General features: G+C 44.2%; 1 protein-coding gene across 4 annotated transcripts in view; it reads left to right on the top strand.

Moving 5' to 3' along the window:
- The window catches only part of ctnnal1 (catenin (cadherin-associated protein), alpha-like 1), a 135779-nt gene that overhangs the window by 110564 nt on the left and 5374 nt on the right, over nucleotides 1-19841 (top strand). For 2 of the 4 annotated variants that reach the window (XM_042310014.1, XM_042310015.1), the window contains exons 11-17: nucleotides 516-666; nucleotides 2555-2592; nucleotides 2671-2721; nucleotides 6247-6401; nucleotides 7929-7977; nucleotides 8654-8710; nucleotides 15613-15732. In XM_042310014.1, coding sequence (XP_042165948.1) covers nucleotides 516-666; nucleotides 2555-2592; nucleotides 2671-2721; nucleotides 6247-6401; nucleotides 7929-7977; nucleotides 8654-8710; nucleotides 15613-15732 — 621 coding nt within the window. Of the gene's footprint in view, nucleotides 1-515; nucleotides 682-2554; nucleotides 2593-2670; nucleotides 2722-6246; nucleotides 6402-7928; nucleotides 7978-8653; nucleotides 8711-15612; nucleotides 15733-19841 lie in introns of all 4 variants that reach the window. The other 2 variants (XM_042310012.1, XM_042310013.1) reach the window with 1 other exon arrangement.

Genomic DNA, 19841 nt, shown 5'->3' with positions numbered 1-19841 from the left:
GCAAAAATATAAAATAATGAAACTGTTTTCCTCCTACAGATGTGGCTCAGTCGTTTGAACGGTTTAAGCTATAAAATATTATGACCCCATCACTGAAAGACTCTCAGGAACATGCATGAGTGGACAATACCAGGCACTAAGTCAGACTGGGAGGAAAAGATCATACATAATTATTAGCTGAGAACATTCTGAACTTCCCAATAGCTTTCTGATGCATTTCAATCACTTCAAACCAGTACTTTTGAAATATTGTAAAAAGTACTGTCAGACTCATTTGTAATAGGCTGTCAAATAAAAAATGATTACATCATTTTTGTTACATGGTGTGGTCATGAAACAAATGTGATATCAAAATGGGGTCGGGGGTCAAAAAGTTTGGGATCCCCTGACTTAAGGTAGAACTTAGTGCACCTTATCAAAACACTTTCACAGTCCAATACAGTGTAAAACATAGCTACTCCATCTGCTCACTCCCTCCCTCCCTCTCTCTCTCCCCCCTTCCTCTCTCCTGTCAGATCATCTCTGCAGCCCAGACGCTGGCCCTGCACCCATCCAGTAAGATTGCCAAGGAGAACCTGGATGTGTTCTGTGAGGCCTGGGAGTCCCAGCTCTGTGACATGGCAGTGCTGCTAAGGGAGATCAACGACGTGTTCGAGGGCCGCCGAGGTGGGGCTGCCAGTGGTAGGAGAGGGGGAGAGGGATGGGTGTGTGTTATGGGCAGTCGCAGGAGAGGGTTGTCGTAGGACAGCTCACCACAAGCCGTGGTTGTTTTTACTCTGTCTCTCACTGAGCTTTGGTAGTCAAATGTATTGATCCTATTCATAGACAGTTAAATCTCTATAACCGTAGTTGTTTGTATTATCTGACACAAGCTCTATCAGGGAGGGGATGTCAGATTAAAGCACCATCAGCAGGATACCTCTCATTGAGTTGGAGATGCAAACCGTTCTGTTACAGGCCTGATAGTCAGTGTGTGTCCCAGCGTGGTGATGCCAGACGTTTCTCAGAGCTCTCTCCCAGCATGCAGCGTGAGTCCTGTCATCCGTAACCTCTGTGGCGTGTCACGGTGCCAGTATTTATGGGCTACGATCCCAATGACAAGCAGCGAGAGAGACGACGTCCCCCTACTAAACCAATTGAATAGGGGAGGAATAGGGATAAATCTCCCTCCCTGGTGGAAGTTTAACGATGAAGTTCACACTGTGCCCTCGAGTCGTGGCTCTAACATAGTAAAAGTGCTATTTTTCCTCTGGTAAAGCTGGTATGTGTGTGTGTTTACCTGTGTATGTGTGTGTGTCTACCTTTCTGTTTGTGTGTGTGCTCACGCTTGTGGAGGGGGTGTGTTACTCAAGCGAAACAGACAGGCCCTCCAAAAAGCTGCCTGTACTTTTATGTGAAGTAATGCTCCTTGAACATGTTAGTGATGTTTATCACACCCTCACCACCACTGGAAATTCTACTGAAATGTCCCTTTATTCCAAACTTGATTGGTGAGTTAATTGGTTGCACTCCATTTGAAGTCTGATAGAGGATGTGTTAGGGATAATCAACTGTAGTATGATAGAGGATGTGTTAGAGATAATCAACTGTAGTATGATAGAGGATGTGTTAGGGATAATCAACTGTAGTATAATAGAGGATGTGTTAGGGATAATCAACTGTAGTATGATAGAGGATGTGTTAGAGATAATCAACTGTAGTATGATAGAGGATGTGTTAGGGATAATCAACTGTAGTATAATAGAGGATGTGTTAGGGATAATCAACTGTAGTATGATAGAGGATGTGTTAGGGATAATCAACTGTAGTATAATAGAGGATGTGTTAGGGATAATCAACTGTAGTATGATAGAGGATGTGTTAGGGATAATCAACTGTAGTATAATAGAGGATGTGTTAGGGATAATCAACTGTAGTATGATAGAGGATGTGTTAGGGATAATCAATTGTAGTATGATAGAGGATGTGTTAGAGATAATCAACTGTAGTATGATAGAGGATGTGTTAGGGATAATCAACTGTAGTATGATAGAGGATGTGTTAGGGATAATCAATTGTAGTATGATAGAGGATGTGTTAGGGATAATCAACTGTAGTATGATAGAGGATGTGTTAGGGATAATCAACTGTAGTATAATAGAGGATGTGTTAGGGATAATCAACTGTAGTATGATAGAGGATGTGTTAGGGATAATCAACTGTAGTATGATAGAGGATGTGTTAGGGATAATCAACTGTAGTATGATAGAGGATGTGTTAGGGATAATCAACTGTAGTATGATAGAGGATGTGTTAGGGATAATCAACTGTAGTATAATAGAGGATGTGTTAGGGATAATCAACTGTAGTATAATAGAGGATGTGTTAGGGATAATCAACTGAATCCCTCCCTTTTAGTATCCTTTCATGGGTTGGCGTGGGTCATTTCAAAAGGTACACAATACTTTCACTGGAAAATGATTCTTTCCAAACTTACCTTGTGACCAATGCCCAAAATATGACTTAAAAAAATGTATTTCCTCAAAATACTTTCTTTCTTTCTGATTAATTACAGGTGATAAGAGAGCCTACATGTCGCTTCCCAGACCAGGGGTGAGTATCAGAATATACAATGTTATGACTGGTGGATATTTCTTATTTCGTTTTATTCAAATGACTTTCTCCCGCCAGAAACATTCAGCCAACCTGAAGACGGTGAAGGCAGTCAAGCTAGATGCAGAGGTATAACTTGATCATCAATTACACAATACACCTCACATAGGACACAACCTATGTGAGGTGTATTGGGACACAGCCTATGTGAGGTGTATTGGGACACAACCTAATACACCTCACATAGGCTGTGTCCTAATACACCTCACATAGGCTGTGTCCCAATACACCTCACATAGGTTGTGTCCTAATACACCTCACATAGGATGTGTCCCAATACACCTCATATAGTCTGTGTTCCAATACACCTCATATAGGGTGTGTCCCAATACACCTCATATATGTTGTGTCCCAATACACCTCACATAGGTTGTCCCAATACACCTCACATAGGTTCTGTCCCAATACACCTCACATCGGCTGTGTCCCAATACACCTCACATAGGTTGTCCCAATACACCTCACATAGGTTGTGTCCTAATACACCTCACATAGGATGTGTCCCAATACACCTCACATAGGTTGTCCCAATACACCTCACATAGGTTGTGTCCTAATACACCTCACATAGGATCTGTCCCAATACACCTCATATAGGTTCTGTCCCAATACACCTCACATAGGCTGTGTCCCAATACACCTCACATAGGATGTGTCCCAATACACCTCATATAGTCTGTGTTCCAATACACCTCATATAGGTTGTGTCCCAATACACCTCATATATGTTGTGTCCCAATACACCTCACATAGGTTGTCCCAATACAACTCACATAGGATCTGTCCCAATACACCTCACATAGGCTGTGTCCCAATACACCTCACATAGGTTGTCCCAATACACCTCACATAGGTTGTGTCCTAATACACCTCACATAGGATGTGTCCCAATACACCTCAAATAGGTTGTCCCAATACACCTCACATAGGCTGTGTCCCAATACACCTCACATAGGTTGTCCCAATACACCTCACATAGGTTGTGTCCCAATACACCTCACATAGGTTGTCCCAATACACCTCACATAGTCTGTGTCCCAATACACCTCACATAGGTTGTATCCCAATACACCTCATATATGTTGTGTCCCAATACACCTCACATAGGTTGTCCCAATACACCTCACATAGGTTGTATCCCAATACACCTCATATATGTTGTGTCCCAATACACCTCACATAGGTTGTCCCAATACACCTCATATAGGTTCTGTCCCAATACACCTCACATAGGTTGTCCCAATACACCTCATATAGTCTGTGTCCCAATACACCTCACATAGGTTGTGTCCTAATACACCTCATATAGGCTGTGTCCCAGTGGTACTCTATTCTCCCAGGTGCCATGGTCAAAAGAAGTGCACTATATGGGGGATAGGGTGCCATTTGGGGCACATCCATTACCTCTACTTTCTCACCCTGACAGGTGAATTAATTCTGCAGGAAATGAATAACTGTTCAAACACACTATTGGGGAATTATGCCGATATTGCAGGAACCATGGTCTGCTAGATTTTAGCAGGACTCTGTCAGTCATGACTGGGCATGCAGGGTCGAGAGTATTTTATGAGTAACTTAGTACACAAAGTGATAATCAATAATTGGAAATAATTAGGAAATATTATGGCTGATTGATAATGCATGACATTTAGAGGTGAAGAGCAGAACTGAGTTTATATTCAAACTGATAATGTTACGCCCTGACCTTAGAGAGCCTGTTCATTTCTCTATTTGGTTAGGTCAGGGTGTGATTTGGGTGGGCATTCTAGTTTTCTATTTCTTTGTTGGTCGGGTATGGTTCCCAATCAGAGGCATTTGTCTTTCATTGTCTCTGATTGGGAATCATACTTAGGCAGCTTGTTTTCCACCTAAGTTTGTGGGATCTTGTCTATGTTCAGTTACTGTGTAGCCTGCAGAACGTTACATTCATTTATCTTTGGTTGTTTTTTGTTGTTCATCTAAAATAAAGAAAGCTGTACATTTTCCACGCTGCACTTTGGTCTCATTCCGACAATGGACTTGCCAGAAGATCCCACCACCAAGTGACCAAGCAGCGTGCCCAGGAGTGGAGGACATCATGGACCTGGGTGTAGGTAATAGCAGGGGACAAGACCCTGTCATGGAAGCAGGCGGAGGCAGCGAGAGAGGAACGGCGACGAGATCAGGAATCTTGGACACGACGCAAGCAAGAGAGGCACATGGGGTGGTCGGCGGAGCTAAGGGTTGAACCAGAGCCAGTCAGGGAGTCAAGTAAGGAGCTTGACGCAAGATTACGGAGAGAGGTGCTGGCGTTGAGAGCGCTGCAGAGCAGGCGTGCTGAGGAGCGTGACACCAGTCCGGTGTCATGTGCACTGGTTTCACGCATCTGGCCTCCGGTGCGCCTCACCAGTCTGGTGCGTCCTGTGTCTCCTCTGTGCACTCGCCCTGGGGTATGTGTCGCCGTTCAGGCACCATGTTATGCGGTTCTACGCACCGTGTCTCTAGCGCCCCGCACTTGCCGGGCTAAAGTGAGCATCCAGCCAGGACGGGTTGTGCCAGCTCTACGCTCCAGACCACCAGTGCGCCTCTACAGTCCAGTACGTCCTATGCCTCCTCCCCGCACTCGCCCTGAGGTGCCTGTCATCAGCCCGGTGCCACCTGTACAGGTCCCACGCATCAGGCCTCCAGTGCGCCTCCACAGTCCAGAGCTTCCTGCGACAGTACCCAGTCTAGAGCTTCCGGCGACAGTATCCAGTCCAGAGTTTCCGGCGACAGTACCCAGTCTAGAGCTTCCGGTGACAGTATCCAGTCCAGAGTTTCCTGCGACAGTACCCAGTCTAGAGCTTCCAGCGACAGTATCCAGTCCAGAGTTTCCGGCGACAGTTCCCAGTCCAGAGTTTCCGGCGACAGTTCCCAGTCCAGAGTTTCCGGCAACAGTTCCCAGTCCAGAGTTTCCGGCAACAGTTCCCAGTCCAGAGTTTCCGGCGACAGTTCCCAGTCCAGAGTTTCCGGCGACAGTTCCCAGTCCAGAGTTTCCGGCGACGGTTCCCAGTCCAGAGCTTCCGGCGACGGTCCACAGTCCGGAACCTCCTTAGGCGGTCCACAGTCCGGAACCTCCTGAGGCGTTCCACAGTCCAGAACCTCCTGAGGCGGTCCACAGTCCGGAACCTCCTGGGGCGGTCCACAGTCCGGAACCTCCTGAGACGGTCCACGGCCCGAATCCTCCAGTGACGATCCACGGCCCGGAGTCTCCAGCAATGGTGTGCAGTCCAGAGCCTCCAGTGACGGTTGGCAGTCCAGAGCCTAGAGCGACGAGAATGCCAAAAATGTGCAAAGCTGTCATCAAGGCACAGGGTGGCTACTTTGAAGAATCTCCAATATAAAATATATACTTTTTGGTTACTACATAATTCCATGTGTTATGTCATAGTTTTGAAGTCTTCACTATTATTTTACAATGTAGAAAAACCCTGGAATGAGACTTTCCAATCTTTTGACTGGTACTGTATGTTCCATCATTATTGGGAAACTGAGTCCTACTTTGTTCAGTACTTTCGAATTGGATCATTAACTTTTAACAAATAAGGGATCCGTTATCTTTCTTTCTTTCTTCAGGAGCAGAGCACCATAGCCAAGCTGGGTCTAGAGCTCCGTCTTCTGACTTCAGACATGGACACGGAGGTGGAGAAGTGGGAGGACCAGGAGCATGACATCGTCCGCCAGGGCCAGAGCTTGTCCAGCATGGCCTACTCCATGTACCTCTTCACCAGGTAGACCGTCTGTCTGTCTGTCTGTCTGTCTGGTTTTGTGTGACAGAAGATTGCAACTCCTTTTACCGCAAGGTACTTTGCACCAGCCAGGTATTGACCACCAGCCAAGTATTGACCACCAGCCAGGTATTGACCACCAGCCAAGTATTGACCACCAGCCAGGTATTGACCACCATCCAGGTTTTGACCACCAGCCAGGTATTGACCACTAACCAGGTATTGACCACCAGCCAGGTATTGACCACCATCCAGCTATTGACCACCAGCCAGGTATTGACCACCATCCAGCTATTGACCACCAGCCAGGTATTGACCACCTCTGTATGGATATAGAAGTAGAGGACACAGATGCCATCACAAATCTTGTTGATATGATGTGCATAGTCAATATACACTACAATGCCAAAAGTATGTGGATTTGGCTATTTCAGCCAGACCGTTCAGACAGGTGTATAAAATCAAGCACATAGCCATGCAATCTCCATAGACAAGCATTGGCCATAGAATGGTCCGTACTGAAGAGCTCAGTGGCTTTCAACTTGGCACTGTCATAGGATGCCACCATTCCAACAAGTCAGTTAATCAAATACTGTATGTACCCTGCTAGAGCTGCCCCGGTCAACTGTAAGTGCTGTTATTGTGAAGTGAAAACATCTAGGAGCAACAACGGCTCACAGAACGGGACTGCCGAGTGCTGAAGTGCTTAGCGCGTAAAAACCATCTGTCCTCAGTTGCAACACTCACTACTGAGTTCCGAACTGCCTCTGGAAGCAACTTCAGCACAATAACTGTTCGTCGGGAGCTTCATGAAATGGGTTTCCATGGCCGAACAGCCACATACAAGCCTAAGATCACCATACGCAATGCCAAGCGTCGGTTGGAGTGGTGTAAAATTCGCCGCCATTGGACTCTGGAGCTGTGGAAACGCATTCTCTGGAGTGATGAATCACACTCCACCATCTGGAAGTCCGATGGATGAATCTGGGTTTGGCGGATGCCAAGAAAACGCTACCTGCCCCAATGCATAGTGGCAACTGTTAGTTGTTGTTGGGGGAGGAATAATGGTCTGGGGCAGTCATGGTTTGGGCTATGGATGACAATGCCCCTGTGCACAAAGTGAGGTCCATACAGAAATGGTTTGTTGAGATCGGTGTGGAAGAACTTGACTGGCCTGCACACAACTACATTGAACACCTTTGGGATGAATTGGAACGCCGACCTGCGCCAGGCCTAGTTGCCCAAAATCAGTGCCCGACCTCACTAATGCTCTTGTTGCTGAATGGAAGCAAGTCCCTGCAGCAATGTTCCAACATCTAGTGGAAAGCCTTCCCAGAAGAGTGGAGGCTTTTATAGCAGCAATGGGGGGACCAACTCCATATTAATGCCCATGATTTTGGAATGAGATGTTCAACGAGCCGGTATCCACATACTTTTGGCCATGTAGTGTGCTTCATCAGTTGTTATCATCAGGTAATATATAATTCACTCTGTTTCATTTTTCGTTCATTTCCTGTATCGATTGTGTAGGGGGGAGGGCCTACTGAAGACAACCACGGATCTTTTCCATCAGGCTGAGGTAAAGTACTGTACATGCCCCCTGTCCTCCACTCCACTCATCCCTCTCCTCTCCCTTCATCCTTGTCTACTTAGTACGGGGCTTTAATTGAATCTGTCCCAGGTTCCATTAAGGACAACCACGTCCCTGGGAGAAGACAGAATCAATACTGTATTAAAAGGCCCAAGACAATAAGTTGTCTGTGGTAACGAGAGGATGACTAGAAGAGCAGAGTGGCCTGCTCTTAATATAGAGAGGGAGCGGGAGAGGCAGAGAGAGAGAGAGAGAGAGGCAGAGAGAGAGAGAGAGGCAGAGAGAGAGAGAGGCAGAGAGAGAGGCAGAGAGAGAGAGAGAGGCAGAGAGAGGCAGAGAGAGAGAGAGGCAGAGAGAGAGAGAGAGAGAGAGAGAGATCATAGAGACGCAACTATACTTTATATAACTCTACCCTTTCACACAGCAAAATGTAACCTGCAATTATCGTAATTGGCTGCTCACTGATCGGCTGATTGAAATGCACCTTTTGAATTTGAAAACCTACAGTGTGTGCTGGTCTGGTTCACATCCTCCCGGCTACTTACCTTACCAGCCATTGAGTGTAATTGACAATACTTGGCTGATAGATTTGCCAGACCAGTGTTCAGAATGTTCTGCCAGTGAAGTGAGTCATGCTTTTTGACTTCTCTTTATCTTTCTGCAGGTGCTTTCTGAGGAGGGACTCCAGCTGTGTTCTTCACTACACACTTTTTCCACCCAGGTACACATGCACGCACGCAACCACACATAAAACACACAGGCTCCGAGACCGCTTCTACCCCTAAGCCATAAGACTGCTAAATAGCCAGACAGCTAAATAGTCAACTAATGGTACCCAGACTGCACTGACTCTATCTTGCATTGACCCTACGCACTCTCACTAGACTTTATATACACACCGTATACACACTCAGTCACACATACTACATTGACACGGCCCACACAAAACCCACACACATTCACGTACACTACATACGGACACACACACACACGAACACACATTCTACACATTATCAAATCAAATGTATTTATATAGCCCTTCTTACATCAGCTGATATGTCAAATTGCTGTACAGAAAAACAGCCTAAAACCCCAAACAGCAAGCAATGCAGATGTAGAAGCACGGTGGCTAGGAAAAACTCTCTAGAAAGGCCAAAACCTAGGAAGAAACCTAGAGAGGAACCAGGCTATGAGGGGTGGCCAGTCCTCTTCTGGCTGTGCCGGGTGGAGATTATAACAGAACATTGCCACGATGTTCAAATGTTCATAAATGACCAGCATGGTCAAATAATAATAATCACAGTAGTTGTCGAGGGTGCAGCAAGTCAGCACCTTAGGAGTAAATGTCAGTTGGCTTTTCATAGCCGATCATTAAGAATATCTCTACTGCTCCTGCTGTCTCTAGAGAGTTGAAAACAGCAGGTCTGGGACAGGTAGCACGTCCGGTGAACAGGTCAGGGTTCCATAGCCGCAGGGAGAACAGTTGAAACTGGAGCAGCAGCACGGCCAGGTGGACTGGGGACAGCAAGGAGTCATCATGCCAGGTAGTCCTGAGGCATGGTTCTAGGGCTCAGGTCCTTCGAGAGAGAAAGAAAGAGAGAATTAGAGAGAGCATACTTAGATTCACACAGGACACCGGATAAGACAGGAGAAGTACTCCAGATATAACATACTGACCCTAGCCCCCCGACACATAAACTACTGCAGCATAAATATTGGAGGCTGAGACAGGAGGGGTCAGGAGACACTGTGGCCCCATCTGATGACACCCCCGGACAGGGCCAAACAGGAAGGATATAACCCCACCCACTTTGCCAAAGCACAGCCCCTACACCACTAGAGGGATATCTTCAAACACCAACTTACCATCCTGAGACAAGGCCGAGTATATCCCAATAAGATCTCCACCACGGCACAACCCAAGGGCGGGCGCCAACCCAGACAGGAAGATCACGTCAGTGACTCAACCCACTCAAGTGACACACCCCTCCTAGGGACAGCATGAAAGAGCACCAGTATGCCAGTGACTCAGCCCCTGTAATAGGGTTAGAGGCAGAGAATCCCAGTGGAGAGAGGGGAACCGGCCAGGCAGAGACAGCAAGGGCGGTTCGTTGCTCCAGAACCTTTCCGTTCACCTTCACACTCCTGGGCCAGACTACATTCAATCATATGACCCACTGAAGAGATGAGTCTTCAGTAAAGAGTTGAGACCGAGTCTGCGTCTCTCACATGGGTAGGCAGACCATTCCATAAAAATGGAGCTCTATAGGAGAAGGCCCTGCCTCCAGCTGTTAGCTTAGAAATTCTAGGGACAATTAGGAGGCCTGCGTCTTGTAAGTAGCGTACGTGTAGGTATGTACGCAGGACCAAATCGGAAAGATAGGTAGGAGCAAGCCCATGTAATGCTTTGTAGGTTAGCAGTAAACCTTGAAATCATCCCTTGCCTTAACAGGAAGCCAGTGTAGGGAGGCTAGCACTGGAGTAATATGATACAAAATGTTGGTTCTAGTCAGGATTCTAGCAGTCGTATTTAGCACTAACTGAAGTTTATTTAGTGCTTTATCCGGGTAGCCGGAAAGTAGAGCATTGCAGTAGTCTAACCTAGAAGTAACAAAAGCATGGATTAATTTTTCTGCATCATTTTTGGACAGAAAGTTTAAGATTTTTTGCAATGTTACGTAGATGGAAAAAGCTGTCCTTGAAACAGTCTTGATATGTTCGTCAAAAGAGAGAGATCAGGGTCCAGAGTAACGCTGAGGTCCTTCACAGTTTTATTTGAGACGACTGTATAACCATCAAGATTAATTGTCAGATTCAACAGAAGATCTCTTTGTTTCTTGGGACCTAGAACAAGCATCTTTGTTTTGTCCGGGTTTAAAAGTAGAAAGTTTGCAGCCGTCCACTTCCTTATGTCTGAAACACAGGCTTCTAGCGAGGGCAATTTTGGGGCTTCACCATGTTTCATTGAAATGTACAGCTGTGTGTCATCCACATAGCAGTGAAAGTTAACATTGAACTTGTCCTAAACCAGGCCAGACCAATTTGGGTTTCCAATCTCTCCAAAAGAATGTGGTGATCGATGTTATCAAAAGCAGCACTAAGGTCTAGGAGCACGAGGACAGATGCAGAGCCTCGGTCTGACTCCATTAAAAGGTCATTTACCACCTTCACAAGTGCAGTCTCAGCGCTAGGATGGGGTCCAAAACCAGACCCTAGCATTTTGTATACATTGTTTGTCTTCAGGAAGGCAGTGAGTTGCTGTGCAACAGCTTTTTCTAAACAAATTGAGAGGAATGGAAGATTCGATATAGGCCAATAGTTTTTTATATTTTCTGGGTCAAGGTTTGGCTTTTTCAAGTTTATTATGTTCAACATAATAGGGCCAAGCACAGGAAGCAGCTCTTTCAGTAGTTTAGTTGGAATAGGGTCCAGTATGCAGCTTGAAGGTTTAGAGGCCATGATTATTTTCATCATTGTGTCAAGAGATATAGTACTAAAACACTTGAGTGTCTCCCTTAATCCTAGGTCCTGGCAGAGTTGTGCAGACTCAGGACAACTAAGCTTTGGAGGAATACGCAGATTTAAAGAGGAGTCCGTAATTTGCTCTCTCATGATCATGATCTTTTCCTCAAAGACGTTCATGAATTTATTACTGCTGAAGTGAAAGCCATCCTCTCTTGGGGAATGCTGCTTTTTAGTTAGCTTTGCGACAGTATCAAAAATACATTTCGGATTGTTCTTATTTTCCTCAATTAAGTTGGAAAAATAGGATGATCGTGCAGCAGTGAGGGCTCTTTGATACTGCACGGTACTGTCTTTCCAAGTTAGTCGGAAGACTTCCAGTTTGGTGTGGCGTCATTTCCGTTCCAATTTTCTGGAAGCTTGCTTCAGAGCTCGGATATTTTCTGTATACCAGGGAGCTAGTTTCTTATGACAAATGTTTTTAGTTTTTAGGGGTGCAACTGCATCTAGGGTATTGTGCAAGGTTAAATTGAGTTCCTCAGTTAGGTGGTTAACTGATTTTTGTCCTCTGACATCCTTGGGTAGGCAGAGGGAATCTGAAACGGCATCAAGGAATCTTTGTGTTGTCTGAGAATTTATAGCACAACTTTTGATGCTCCTTGGTTGGGGTCTGAGCAGATTATTTGTTGCGATTGCAAACGTAATAAAATGGTGATAGTCCAGGACTATGAGGAAAAACATTAAGATCATTACACACACACATGCACACACTCACTTTTAGACTTGTCATTTGCTGCTGCTACTCTGTTCTTTTTTTTACTCCTATTATTATATATCCTGATGCCTAGTCACTTTACCCTGCCTTTATGTACATATCTACCTCAAATACCTTATAATTATCTATCCTGATGACTAGTCCCTTTACCCTGCCTTTATGTACATATCTACCTCAAATACCTTATTATTATATATCCTGATGCCTAGTCACTTTACTCTGCCTTTATGTATATATCTACCTCAAATACCTTATAATTATCTATCCTGATGACTAGTCCCTTTACCCTGCCTTCATGTACATATCTACCTCAAATACCTTATTATCTATCCTGATGCCTAGTCACTTTACCCTGCCTTCATGTACATATCTACCTCAAATACCTTATTATCTATCCTGATGCCTAGTCCCTTTACCCTGCCTTCATGTACATATCTACCTCAAATACCTTATTATCTATCCTGATGCCTAGTCACTTTACCCTGCCTTCATGTATATATCTACCTCAAATACCTTATTATTATCTATCCTGATGCCTAGTCCCTTTACTCTGCCTTTATGTACATATCTACCTCAAATTCCTTATTATTATCTATCCTGATGCCTAGTCCCTTTACTCTGCCTTTATGTACATATCTACCTCAAATACCTTATTATTATCTATCCTGATGCCTAGTCCCTTTACTCTGCCTTTATGTACATATCTACCTCAAATACCTTATAATTACCTATCCTGATGACTAGTCCCTTTACCCTGCCTTTATGTACATATCTACCTCAAATACCTTATTATTATCTATCCTGATGCCTTGTTCCTTTACCCTGCCTTCATGTACATATCTACCTCAAATACATTATCTATCCTGATGCCTAGTCACTTTACCCTGCCTTTATGTACATATCTACCTCAAATACCTTATTATTATCTATCCTGATGTCTTGTCCCTTTACCCTTCCTTTATGTACATATCTACCTCAAGTACCTTGTACCTCTGCACATTGATCTGGTACTGGTACTCCCTGTATATATTGAACCAAAATATAAACGCAACATGCAACAATTTCAGAGATTTTACTGAGTTACAGTTCATATAAGAAAATCAGTCAATTGAAATCTATGGATTTCACATGACTGGGAATACAGATATGCATATGTTGGTCACATATACTTTACAAAAAAGGTAGGGGCGTGGATCAGAAAAGCAGTCTGTGTCTGTTGTGACCACCATTTTCCCCATGCAGTGTGACACATCTCTTTCACATAGATTTAATCAGGCTGTTGATTGTGGCCTGTGGAATGTTGTCCCCTCCTCTTCAATGGCTGTGCGAAGTTGATGGATATTTGCAGAAACTGGGACACGCTGTCGTGCACATCGATCCAGAGCATCACAAACATGCTGAATGTGTGACATGTCTGAGTATGTAGGCCATGGAAGAACTGGGATGTTTTCAGTTTCCAGGAATTGTGTACAGATCCTTGTGACATGAAGCTGCGCATTATCATGCCATCATGGGGCACACTGTTCACAACATTTACATCAGCAAACCGGTTGCCCACACAACGCCATACACGCTGTCTGCCATCTGCCCGGTAGAGTTGAAACCGGGATTCATCCATGAAGAGCACACTTATCCAGTTGGCCATCGAAGGTAAGCCGAACTGTAGTCAGGTCAAGACCCCGGTGAGGATAACGAGCATGCAGATGAGCTTCCCTGAGACAGTTTCTGACAGTTTGTGCAGAAATTATTTGGTTGTGCAAACCCACAGTTTAATCGGTTCAGGTGGCTGTTCTCAGACTATCCCATAGGTGAAGAAGCCAGATGTGGAGGTCCTGGGCTGGCGTGGTTACACGTGGTCTACGGTTGCATGTACTGCCAAATTCTCTAAAACTACATTTGAGGTAGCTTATGGTAGAGAAATTAACATTAAATTATCTGGAAACAGCTCTGGTGGATATTCCTGCAGTCAGCATGCCAATTGCATCTGACTGCAACAATCTGTGGCATTGTGTGACAGAGCTACACATTTTAGAGTGCCCTTTTATTATCCCCAGCATAAGGTGAATCTGTGTAATGATCATGAGATTTAATCATCTTATAATATACCACGCCTGTCAGGTGGATGGATTACCTTGACAAAGGATAAATGCTCACTAACAGGGATGTAAACACATTTTACACAATTTGAGAGAAATAAGCTTTGTGTGCATTTTTGGGATCTTTTATTTCAGCTCATGAAACATGGGATCAACACATGTTGCGTTTATATTTTTGTTCAGTGTACCTCCATTCTTGCAAGTTATTTTATTGCTTGTGTTACTATATCCTCTTATGTTACTCTGCATTGTTGGGAAGGGCTCGTAAACAAGCATTTCACGGTCAAGTCTACACCAGTTGTATTCAGCACGTGACAAATAACATTTGATTTGATTCTCCACCCAGGTAGCCTACTGCACGACCGTAAATCACATACACAGGGCAGGAAATGAATCCTGTTAACCAGTTTCAGTTTCCTCTGTACTCAAATCAAAGAAACAAGTTAGCATGCCTCCCTCTCTCCAAAGTGCCCAGGTCCTGGAGTTTAATTAAATGCCCCCCTCTGACAGACATTAATGACTGCCATCCGTCTCTGGGGAAAGTGGCAATGTGGTTATCAGCATTGGCTAACCCTGTTCTCTGGAGAGGGCACCCAAACACTAATACACACACGCACACACGTGTGCAGGCAAATGTGCATATGCACACACACACACACACACACACACACACACACACACACACACACACACACACACACACACACACACACACACACACACACACACACACACACACACACACAAACTACTAATACATAATCAACACATCCAGCACTTCAGCTCAGCAGCGTTTGATTAATTACTTCAAACAAACAATGGCTAATCGATTCCCCACCACTCTGGAATGAAGCAGGCTTGTGCAGCTGCACAAGTTATTTATGCTAATTAGCCTTAATGTTTTCAATTGAAACACTTTTATTAGTATTATTACCAGAGGATGTGAATGGTACTACAGAGATCTATTCTAATGTACAATAATATCATTCACTTTTTATGGCCCAAATAAGAGACTTTAGGCACTGTTAGATTTGAATGCATCTACTCCATCCTAACCTCCTATACCTTTGCTGTGCTTTTTATTTTTGTGATCACATTTTTACCTGTATTTTTATATATCTAGATGTGTCTTTATGATCACATTTTCACTTTTTTCTAAAACTACATTTCATTTTTGGTGATCACATTTGTACTTTTATTTTCATATAACTTAAGGTCTTTATTTTGTCATCAAATTTTGACGTGTGTTTTGATATACTAAACATTTCTCTCCTGATCCCTCTTCAACAGCTGATGGATGAACAGAAGGTGGTAGTGCTGTCGGAGATGGAGAAGCTTATGGGCTTATGCCAGCAGCTGCAGATGGGGGTGAGGACGCCAGTACAGGGCAAGACTGCCACCTTCCAGAAGGTACTATAAATACAGGCTTTATAAATACATTTGATTGATTGATTGATTGATTACTATTATTGATATACTAGCTGTACATAATATGTTGAACTATGGTGTTGTTGTCAATGACTGGATTTGTTTTTGTAATGAAATCCAGTTTTATTTAAGTTCTATGTTACAATAGTCCGCCAAGGATTAGTTTATTAATTAGATTTGTCATACAGAATACAATACAAATATTGCCAGGAGAGCACATGACTATAAATAGGGTTCTACAATGTTGAAATAAACCATTGTCCAAAATCTAGCTTGCCTACTACTCACTTAAACTGCATACTGTGTATACAAATTGTACTACATACTGTTTAGAACATACTGTTTAGTAAAAAACAAATGTGGTAAGCAACAAATATCAGCATACAAGGCCCATCCTACAGAGAATGCGTCATCTAATGCGCAATCTAAGCTTGATGCCCTCAATCTGACACAAATGATCAATGAACCCACCAGGTACAACCCCAAATCCGTAAATATGGGCACCCTCATAGATATCATCCTAACCAACTTGCCCTCCAAATACACCTCTGCTGTTTTCACTGCCTCATTGCCTACATCCGTAATGGGTCTGCGGTCAAACGACCACCCCTCATCACTGTCAAACGCTCCCTAAAACACTGCAGCGAGCAGGCCTTTCCTATCGACCTGGCCCGGGTATCCTGGAAGGATATTGACCTCATCCCGTCAGTGGAGGATGCCTGGTTATTCTTTAAAAGTGCCTTCCTCGCCATCTTAAATAAGCATGCCCCATTCAAAAAAATGTAGAATCAGGAACAGATATAGCCCTTGGTTCACTAGAGACCTGTCTGCCCTTGACCAGCACAAAAACATGCTGTGGCGTTCTGCATTAGCATCGAACATCCCCCGTGAAATGCATCTTTTCAGGGAAGTTTGTAACAAATATACACAGGCAGTTAGGAAAGCTAAGGCTAGCTTTTTCAAGCAGAAATTTGCATCCTGTAGCACAAACTCAAAAAAGTTCTGGGACACTGTAAAGTCCATGGAGAATAAGAGCACCTCCTCCCAGCTGCCCACTGCACTAAGGCTAGGAAACACTGTCAGCACAGATAAATCCACAGTAATTGAGAATTGCAATAAGTGTTTTTCTACGGCTGGCCATGCTTTCCACCTGGCTACCCCTACCCCGATCAACAACCCTCCACCCCCCACAGCGACTCACCCAAACCTCTCCCACTTCTCCTTCACCCAAATCCAGATAGCTGATGTTCTGAAAGAGCTGCAAAATCTAGACCCGTACAAATCAGCCGGGCTAGACAATCTAGACCCTCTCTTTCTAAAATGATCTGCCGAAATTGTTGCAACCCCTATTACTAGCCTGTTCAACCTCTCTTTCGTATCGTCTGAGATTCCCATAGATTGAAAAGCTGCCGCGGTCATCCCTCTCTTCAAAGAGGGAGACACTCTAGACCCAAACTGCTACAGACCTATATCTATTCTACCCTGTCTTTCTAAGGTCTTCGAAAGCCAAGTTAACAAACAGATTACCGACCATTTCGAATCCCACCGTACCTTCTCCGCTATGCAATCTGGTTTCAGAGCTGGTCATAGGTGCACCTCAGCCACACTCAAGGTCCTAAACGATATCATAACCGCCATCGATAAGAGACACTGTACAGCCGTATTCATCGACCTGGCTAAGGCTTTCGACTTTGTCAATCACAACATTCTTATTGGCAGACTCAGCAGCCTTGGTTTCTCAAATGACTGCCTCGCCTGGTTTATCAACTACTTCTCTGATAGAGTTCAGTGTGTCAAATCGGAGGGCCTGTTGTCTGGACCTCTGGCAGTCTCTATGGGGGTGCCACAGGGTTCAATTCTCGGGTCGACTCTCTTCTCTGTATACATCAATGATGTCGCTCTTGCTGCTGGTGATTCTTTGATCCACCTCTACGCAGACGACACCATTCTGTATACCTCTGGCCTTTCTTTAGACACTGTGTTAACAAACCTCCAGACGAGCTTCAATGCCATACAACTCTCCTTCCGTGGCCTCCAACTGCTCTTAAATGCAAGTAAAACTAAATGCATGCTCTTCAACCAATTGCTGCCCACACCTGCCCACCCGTCCAGCATCACTACTCTGGACGGTTCTGACTTAGAATATGTGGACAACTGCAAATACCTAGGTGTCTGGTTAGACTGTAAACTCTCCTTCCAGACTCACATTAAACATTAAATCTCCAATGCAAAATTAAATCTAGAATCGTCTTCCTATTTCGCAACAAAGCATACTTCACTCATGCTGCCAAACATACCCTCGTAAAACTGACCATCCTACCGATCCTCGACTTCGGTGATGTAATTTACAAAATAGCCTCCAACACTCTACTCAACAAATTGGATGCAGTCTATCACAGTGCCATCCGTTTTGTCACCAAAGCCCCATTTACTACCCACCACTGTGACCTGTATGCTCTCGTTGGCTGGTCCTCGCTTCATACTCATTGCCAAATCCACTGGCTCCAGGTCATCTACAAGTCTCTGCTAGGTAAAGCCCCGCCTTATCTCAGCTCACTGGTCACCATAGCAGCACCCACCCGTAGCAAGCGCTCCAGGAGGTATACTTCACTGATCACCCCCAAAGCCAATTCTTCCTTTGGCTGCCTCTCCTTCCAGTTCTCTGCTGCCAATGACTGGAACGAACTGCAAAAATCACTAAAGCTGGAGACTCTTACCTCCCTCACTAGCTTTAAGCACCAGCTGTCAGAGCAGCTCCCAGATCACTGCACCTGTACATAGCTCATCTGTAAATAGCCCATCCAATCTACCTCATCCCCATACTGTATTTATTTATTTATCTTTCTCCTTTGCACCCCAGTATCTCTACTTGCACATTCATCTTCTGCACATTCTACCATTCCAGTGTTTAATTGCTATATTGTAATTACTTCGCCACCATGGCCCATTTATTGCCTTACCTCTCTTATCCTACCTCATTTGCACATGCTGTATATAGATTTTTCTACTGTATTTTTGATTGCATGGTTGTTTATTCCATGTGTAACTCTGTTGTTGTATGTGTCGAACTGCTTTGCTTTATCTTGGCCAGGTCGCAGTTGCAAATGAGAATTTGTTCTCAACTAGCCTACCTGGTTAAATACAGGAGAAATAAATAAATAAAAAATTGTGTTGATTCCCGCCATTCGTTCGTTTTGGTACAGCGCGTCCCTTCAGTTGATTATCAGCTGTTGTCAGACACACGTGTCTCAAAATACAGTAGGACATCCTGGCATTTAAAGTGTACAAAATGTTCTAAATTGCACATACTATAAAACAAACTTTTTCGCATAACTAAAATGCCTACTATTTAGAACGCACGTATGGGTATTCAGACATGGCCATGGTTATAGGGAGCGTGAGAGAATGCCCTGAAAAGAAACCTGCCAAAGGAGTATTGATGAACTGCAATGATAAGAGACAGTCCACCCATTCTTAATACAGCATTTGTTACTGCTTCACAGACAGAGGTCAATTATAAAAACATTATTGTAAAATTAAACCCTGAGCTTAATGAACCTCTTAAAATCTGTTGGACAGTGATGAACTGACACTGGTCACCTTGTACTAATGGGAAAGGTTACAATCAGGATGAGAGAAGAGAGAATAACATGGGGTGCATCCCAAATGGCATCCTATTCCCTATATAGTGTGCACTGCTTTGAATAGGGCCCATAGGATTCTGGTCAAAAGTAGTGCATTATGTTGGGAATAGGGTGTCATTTGGGACACAACCATTGGGCTTCTCTGATTAATGTGGATCTGTTAGATGGGCATTGGCTTTCCCCTCAAGTTGTCATTAGCCAGACAGATCAGTCCACTCTGTCTGTCACAAGGGAATTAAGGGTGTTTTAATCAGGCAAAGGTCATTGCTGAAAAGTATTTTTAAATGGAGCAGGAGATGGAGGTTGTGTGTTTGGTGTGTCTAGTGTTGGTTTAGAAACACTCTGTAGTGAGAGGTTTAGAAACACTCTGTAGTGAGAGGTTTAGAAACACTCTGTAGTGAGGTTTAGAAACACTCTGTAGTGAGAGGTTTAGAAACACTGTAGTGA

Source organism: Oncorhynchus tshawytscha, linkage group LG31, assembly GCF_018296145.1.
Source record: "Oncorhynchus tshawytscha isolate Ot180627B linkage group LG31, Otsh_v2.0, whole genome shotgun sequence".
Classification (NCBI taxonomy): domain Eukaryota; kingdom Metazoa; phylum Chordata; class Actinopteri; order Salmoniformes; family Salmonidae; genus Oncorhynchus; species Oncorhynchus tshawytscha.
The sequence above is the reverse complement of the archived record's forward strand: the minus strand, read 5'-3'. Positions and strand labels throughout refer to the sequence as shown.